The 8,035-nt window shown below is 47.2% G+C and overlaps 1 protein-coding gene across 1 annotated transcript; it reads right to left on the reverse strand.

The window, feature by feature from the left end:
- Positions 1 to 342: 342 nt before the first annotated feature.
- On the reverse strand, positions 343 to 1,584 carry LOC138369833 (uncharacterized PE-PGRS family protein PE_PGRS54-like). Its single transcript, XM_069333573.1, has one exon. The coding sequence runs from the start codon at positions 1,582 to 1,584 to the stop codon at positions 343 to 345; it is 1,242 nt and encodes a 413-aa protein (XP_069189674.1).
- Between the last annotated feature and the right edge of the window lie 6,451 nt (positions 1,585 to 8,035).

The following is an 8,035-nucleotide window of genomic DNA, read 5'->3' on the forward strand; positions in this document are numbered from 1 at the left end:
TACGCGGCCCCAGCATGGAGCCCGTACCTTGTCAAGCACAAGACGAAGCTGGAAAAAGTCTAAAAGTATGCTACTAGACTAGTCCCAGAACTAAGAGGCATGAGTTATGAGGAAAGGCTGCGGGAAATGCACCTTACGACACTGGAAGACAGAAGAGTAAGGGGGGACATGATCACAACATACAGAATCCTCAGGGTAATCGACCGGGTAAACAAGGATGAACTATTCAACACTGGAGGGACGCGAACAAGGGGACACAGGTGGAAGCTGAGTACCCAAATGAGCCACAGAGACATTAGAAAGAACTTTTTCAGTGTCAGGGTAGTTAGTAAATGGAATGCACTAGGAAGTGATGTGGTAGAGGCTGACTCCATACACAGTTTCAAATGTAGATATTATACGCCCATGTTGACTCCCCACGCCCATGTTGACTCCCCACGCCCATGTTGACTCCCCACGCCAATGTTGACTCCCCACGCCAATGTTGACTCCCCATGCCCATGTTGACTCCCCACGCCAATGTTGGGTCCCCACGCTCATTTTGGCTCCCCACGCCCATGTTGGCTCCCCACGCCCATGTTGACTCCCCACGCAATGTTGACTCCCCACGCCCATGTTGGGTCCCCACGCCCATGTTGACTCCCCACGCCCATGTTGGGTCCCCACGCCAATGTTGGGTCCCCACGCCCATGTTTGGTCCCCACGCCCATGTTGGCTCCCCACGCCCATGTTGTCTCCCCACGCCCATGTTGGGTCCCCATGCCTATGTTGGGTCCCCACGCCCATGTTGGCTCCCCACGCCCATGTTGACTCCCCACGCCCATGTTGGCTCCCCACGCCCATGTTGGATCCCCACGCCCATGTTGGATCCCCACGCCCATGTTGGGTCCCCACGCCCATGTTGGGTCCCCAAGCCCATGTTGGCTCCCCACGCCCATGTTGGATCCTCACGCCCATGTTGGTTCCCCACACCCATGTTGGGTCCCCACGCCCATGTTGGGTCCCCACGCCCATGTTGGGTCCCCATGCCCATGTTGGCTCCCCACTTCCATGTTGGCTCCCCACGCCCATGTTGACTCCCAACGCCCATGTTGGCTCCCCCACGCCCATGTTGGATCCCCACGCCCATGTTGGATCCCCACGCCCATGTTGGGTCCCCACGCCCATGTTGGGTCCCCAAGCCCATGTTGGCTCCCCACGCCCATGTTGGATCCCCACGCCCATGTTGGATCCCCACGCCCATGTTGGGTCCCCACGCCCATGTTGGGTCCCCACGCCCATGTTGGTCCCCAAGCCCATGTTGGGTCCCCACGCCCATGTTGGGTCCCCACGCCCATGTTGGGTCCCCAAGCCCATGTTGGGTCCCCAAGCCCATGTTGGGTCCCGAAGCCCATGTTGGGTCCCCACGCCCATGTTGGCTCCCCACGCCCATGTTGGGTCCCCAAGCCCATGTTGGCTCCCCAAGCCCATGTTGGCTCCCCACGCCCATGTTGGGTCCCCACGCCCATGTTGGGTCCCCAAACCCATGTTGGCTCCCCACGCCCATGTTGGCTCCCCACGCCCATGTTGGCTCCCCACGCCCATGTTGGCTCCCCACGCCAACATGGCTGGTTGGCTCACCGCTCCGAAGTATGCAACAACAGACTAATTTCAGAACTGAAAGGCATATATCTTGAGGAAAACTGGACCTCATATCACAAGAAGATAAACGAAACATAGGACACATGATCACAACATACAAAATATTCAGAGGAAATTGACAGGGTTGTCAACGATATATTTGAAATCGAAGTGTTACGAACCTGAGACACAACTAGTAACTTAATACCCCCTATCTAAATGAGTTTACTACATAAATTATGAATATATATAGGATGGAGTGAAGTTGTACAGGTCCACACAGGTCCGCCGGGAGCCGGTCGGCCGAGCGGACAGCACCCTGGACTTGTGATCCTGTGGTTCTGGGTTCGATCCCAGGCGCCGGCTAGAAACAATGGACAGAGTTTCTTTCACCCCATGCCCCTGTTACCTAGCAGTAAAATAGGTACCTGGGTATTAGTCAGCTGTCACGGGCTGCTTCCTGGGGGTGGAGGCCTGGTCGAGGACCGGGCCGCGGGGACACAAAAAAGCCCTGAAATCATCTCAAGATAACCTCAAGATAGAGCCCAGTAGGCTCAGGAACTGGTATGTACAGGCGTCTTGTACATACCAGTTGCGTTGCTTCTGGGAGTATGGGTTCGAGTCACTTCTGGGGTGTGAGTTTTCAGTTGCATATGTCCTGGGGACCATTCAGGCTTGTTCGCATATATATATATATATATATATATATATATATGCTTAAGGCACAACTCTCCTAAACACGAGAGTCAAGTATACAACTTGTTGTATACTGTCAAGTTGTATACTTGACTCTCGTGTTTAGGAGAGTTGTGCCTTAAGCATAGACACTGTGTCTTCCCATATTAACAGGGACTTGATGAAATTAACGTCTAAATGACCCCTCACTTGCTCTAGTGCTCTTGGGAGGTGGTGATCTTTGTTGTATTTAAATACTCCGAAATTACCATCTCTTTTAAGGGTCTGAGCAGGTGGTGGAGAGGGTTAAGGCGTACCTGTTATGCCAGTTGCTGGAAGGCTTCTGTGCTGGCTAGGGTTTGAGTCTCCTGGTGGGAAAGTGTTCTAAAGATATATATATATATATATATATATATATATATATATATATATATATATATATATATATATATATATATATATATATATATAATATATATATAATGATGTATACTGGCAATAGGTTTTCTTTTAAACATGTCTCATTAAATATGACCACATATTCTGTATTTACTATCTTCTGATTTAGGGCTTCTATCCCTCTAACTATTTTCCTAGCATCAGGGCTTAGCTGAAAGAGTGAAAGAGGAGTTCTCTAAAACTCATTTTCGTTATATCAAGGTGAAGAAAAAAGTGAATTACTATAGAATCCATGAGTGTCGTCGGGGGTTGATCAGTCAGGGAGCATAGTTAATAAGCGCCAAGACTGACCAATCCTTATAGACGATCATTGGTGCGGTGGTCACGGTACTGTGTACGTTTAGGGGTGATCCTGGACGGCATGGGTTCGAATCCTGGACGGGTCAAAGAGTTCTTAGTGATCTATCTCTCTCTCTCTCTCTCTCTCTCTCTCTCTATATATATATATATATATATATATATATATATATATATATATATATATATATATATATATATATATATATATATATATATATATACACTAGATGTACCCGCCATGCATTGCTGTGGCTCAGTTTGGTTAAAGAGAAAGCGCATGTTTCTAATATGTTTAATTTCACAATGCTTGTGGGTATACAATATGTTTTGTTGTTCCATTTTCTGTGGAGATATAAAGATTGTCTGGTTTGCCGACTCTAGAACACGCAACATATAATTGTCACTATGAGAAGCTTTCTGTGTCTAGATATAAACTGCAGAATTCTAAAGATTGACCCTGAGCTTTGTTGATGGTAATTGCAAACGCCAATCGAATTGGAAATTACAATATCTTAAATTGAAGTGGCATATCTGTTGGAATCATAGGAATGCGAGGAATGAGGAAATCTTTACGTTTGAAAGGTCCTGTCAAGATTGTTGCTCCTACGACGTGGCTGATTAATCTTTGCATGGCGAGTGGCGTTGCAAAGCTTTAGTTGATTGATATTTCGCAACATGATAATTGACATGCAGATTTTTCATTGCCGTATGTGTGATGGTATCCCTGGCAGATCGAGTGAATTCAAAAATTCTGTTGGATAACTAACCGCTTCATCTGCTTTATCAACAGTGTCGACGGACTTGTATCGAGGAATTACAGGTAATGTTTCCCTGAAATCTCCTGCAAGCAATATTAATGTGTTCAGCATGGTCTGATGTTTCCACGCAAATTTTGCAATGATCAATCAACAGCCTCGAGCGATTTTTTGTGTGCCATTCTGCATTCATCCCAAACAATAAGTTTACATTTCTGCAATACTTTTCCCATGCCGGATGCTTTGTAATTTTGCACGTGGGAGTTGCAATGAATTGCATGTTCAATGGCAATTTCAAAGCCGAAGTAACAGTTCTTCCACCTGGTAACAATGTCGCAGCTGTTACAAACGATCAAGAGCTAAATTTATGACATTTTGGAATCGAAACGCTGCCAGAATCAATCTAATTAGGCAGGATTTACAGTCCCTCCTGACGCATCTAAAAAGATTTCTACAAACTCGTTATTGACAGTTTGAATTATTTGATTGTAAATGCCTTTTCGCTTAAGCGTTAGATTAGGAATATTTGATTGTACATACGACAACAGATCACTCGTGTTGTAATTTTGTTCACGACGCACTTCTACATCGAACGAAACAACAGCAGATCGATTCGGTGACGGCATTTCCAATTGATTTAGAACTTTGTTCGCGAATTCTAAGCACAAATCTTCAATCATTATCAACACTTCGTTGTAGATTTCTGCTGTGAAATCCATGTTCATATTTGAATTTTCCTTCATATTAAACGGATAATATCTTCAGCCACGTGCGATTTATATTTCTCCCATAACTCTGTTGGAGATGAAGGAAAGCAGGTGGTCAATATGATTGCAAACAATGTATAAATTTGATTTGGATGTGATGTGTTGGACGCGTCATTAATGCATACATCCCAGTGTCGGTCGTTCTCCAATAAATTCAGAGCTTGACATGCACCACGGGAAGTGGCATGTGTAACGCCGTTGACAAATCTCAGTGGCTGGAAAGACGTTGGACCGGGCACATTTACCAACAGCATACGAAGAAAGAAGCATTCATCTTAATTGGGATGCACGGTGTACAGTCTGCTTATCGTAGTTTATTTGAATATGCCAGGTTGTCCGTCGATTCAGTCTCTTCGTTTGCATCGTTCAAATGATTTTATACCGGCATTCCATGTGTAAGACGTAGGCACTTCCGAAAACTGCAGTGTTTTCGCGAACGCGTCATTTTGACATAACATGATGTTACGGTGCCCTCTCCTATTTCTTTCGTTTGCCGGCTTAAAGAGTCATATCAGCTCTCCTTACTGATTCTCTGAGGTTCAGGGAGTCTATTGACATATGTGGCGACCAGACCGGCTGCCAGTAAAAGGAAGGAAGTTACATTATAAGTTGTAAATAATGAGAAATTGGCGCCCTGATATAAAATGAAACAGTATCCCCTACGGCAGATATGACCTTTTGGAAGGGACATTAGCCGATCACGGATTGGCCGACGTGGGTCGCGGGCGACCAATCAGGGCCCGCCATGACGTCACCGAGTGCCCCGGGCGGCGCCAACGTCAGAGTTGTTCTGACCTTGGAAGCGACAGGACGCGCCTCGGTCTGCTCTCAAGGATTGAAGGCTCTGCAAGCCTTATTCAGTGGATTGAACTAGCCGTCGCAGCCCACCATAGTTATTGGAGACCCTGCGCTTCTGGGAAGCAAAAGAGGAACCAAGTTCATTGAGCAGAGAAGTGCCAAACTTGGAAAATAGTCGGCGACGACGCTGGGCGGCGCCGCTGGCTGGACGTTGTGGTCTGGAAGGTGGGCGGGCAGGCCTAGCTGTGACTGGGGTCACATCCACTGAGAATCTTGGAAGGACGACACCGTGCCTAGGACAAGGAGCAACGCCTTGTGGGAGAGGCGAGTGTGGGGAAAAATAGTGATTAGCTCAGCGCCCATCGATGAACCAGGATTGGGGCAGCTGAATCTCAGGGATTGGAACGGCGACGACGCGAAGGCTTCACGACACCTGAGGACCTGTGGAACGTCCTGGATCGTCAAGGATCGACCCAAGGAAGCGTGGGAACCTCACGCCATCGGGGGACAGGCGTCGTGAGCCAGGAATGTAAGGTAGATCATTTTCCCTCCCATTACCCCTTGTATGAGTAGGCTAGTTAGGCCACAATATTTACTTGTGTATGTGGCAGCAAGACTTGATTACTTTAATAGTAGAATAGGCTGCAAGGCAGCTTGAGTCCAGGACTGTCAGAGAGGACAGTGTATATGGATGGCAGGACAGTGAAGAAGAGGCGCCGACGTGGTGAAGAGGCCCTCCTGTGAGAGTGTGAGACTCCTGTCTTTCTGCCCAGTTGAAGGAGGGTTGGAGGTCGTGGAAGAAGAGGCTGACGATCTCCAGACTCATTATCCATATTTCCATATTCATGTATTACTTGTGATTGTGTGTGTGTGTTCATGTAATTTGCATCAGTAAATCCACACATTTTATCACTGTGTTTGAGTGTGCCTCCATTTATGATATTTCTCTATGAGCATACATTTCTGGCTACAAACAATATATAATACACCCACTGAACTGCATTGCTGGGGTGCAGATATAATAACCCAGCTGGCGACCTTGCTAAGAAGAAGATAGAGAAGACAGGCGGGAAAGGAGTTCCTGCAACCTTTTTTTGTCTGGCAGGCAAGGCTCAGGGAGGTTATAGTTATAAGGTAAGCCTGAGTCTTCCTTCACTCCCCCACGGGTCTAGGCCGGAACTGTTAACAGCAGTTTCCCCGTGTTTGACTGAAGGGCTTCCAGGGTGAATCAGTGGCACCCCTTTTGGTGGAAGCAAAGACCTGCGGAGGTGGGCATTGTTGGTCCTCTCTTGTGTGACCAAGGAGTCTCCGGTCAATCCAGGGAGTCGGAGGGGCTGAGTATTTGGGCCTTTTGAGCCCCTAGCAGTTAAGTGTTAGCAGAGCCCCGGACCACCCACCCCCACGTGACAGAGAACTGGCGACCTTGCCAGGATTCGAACCCCAGTAGCCAAGAACTGGGAACTTCGCCAGGAAGCGTGGATCAAGCTACAGTGTGGACCAAATTTCAAGACAAGTGTTGCCAGGGTACTAATACAGTGTGGCCAGTGAATTCGGTGGTACTGTTACTCAACCAGCTAAGGGACTGAAACGGTGAAATTAGTGCCTACTAACTTGTCTGTGCTGTCGTGTATGCTTGATGATATAGAGATGGAGGAAGACAAAGTAAAGAAATTTATTGACACAAGGGACGAGAGAATTTTGGAAGAGTGTACCAAGGCCCAGCTCCAACAAGTGGCAAACCACTTTGGGATCAGGTTGAGGACGACTAAGGTAGCAGAGCGAAGGATAGAGATCATGGCACAGCTCACAGCTCGAGAGGAAGCGACGGGAGAGGAGCCATCTCAAGAGGAGCCGTCCCGAGGAGAGCCGTCGCAAGGTGAACCGTCCCGACTAGGGCCTCCCCAAGCGCCTACCAGTGTGGAGAGAATTCACAGTGAACATGGGAGCAGTGGAAGGTCCAGCTGTAGTAAGAGGAGCCTGCAACTGAAAATAATGAAGATGCAACTGGAAGCCCAGCTGCGACGAGAGGAGAGAGAAACGTGCAATAGATGACGCTGTTTTTCAAAAAACGCATGTTTTTACCCTTCCCAGGTGTGGCATCTAAATAGTACGTATATAAAATGGAACATTGTGGGAAAATTTCACAGCAATCGGTGAAGAACTTATATAGGAACTTATATAGGACAAGTATAGGACGGCAGTCCGCGAATTAGTTCAATATTCTCGGGATATTTACGTACCAGTGAGCCCAAAACATAGTTTTTGATCATATGAAGGGTACAGCAACGCAGTGATTACACAACATAGTGAATGTTGCGTTGTAATATAACGTTGCATAAGAAAAAAATGGAAAAAGAACGAGTTTGTGGCAAGACGGTGGCACCAGCAGGCTGAGAAGGGAAGAATTTGGACCACCACATGGGAGGAGCTCTGGCGGGGACGTCAACAATTAAGGTGGACATCGCTCCATAAATTACCTAATTGTGCTTTGGGATGCTTACTTGGAGGTGAGTGACTCTCAAAGTCAGTCATACAAGGTGTACAGTATTTTTGATATAATAATTAGCTTTGAACTTAAGTTAACATACGAAAAAGTAGCTCAAGAGCCTCAGCTTGGTACTAGTTTCTCACACCTGTGTGTTACATTGCACCGCCACTGAC

This window comes from Procambarus clarkii, chromosome 30, assembly GCF_040958095.1.
Source record: "Procambarus clarkii isolate CNS0578487 chromosome 30, FALCON_Pclarkii_2.0, whole genome shotgun sequence".
NCBI classification, from domain to species: Eukaryota; Metazoa; Arthropoda; class Malacostraca; order Decapoda; family Cambaridae; genus Procambarus; species Procambarus clarkii.

Bases quoted from the DNA above. Each gene is read 5' to 3' on its own strand.
- LOC138369833 (XM_069333573.1), bottom strand. From the start codon at position 1,584: ATGGGCGTGGGGAGCCAACATGGGCGTGGGGAGCCAACATGGGCGTGG.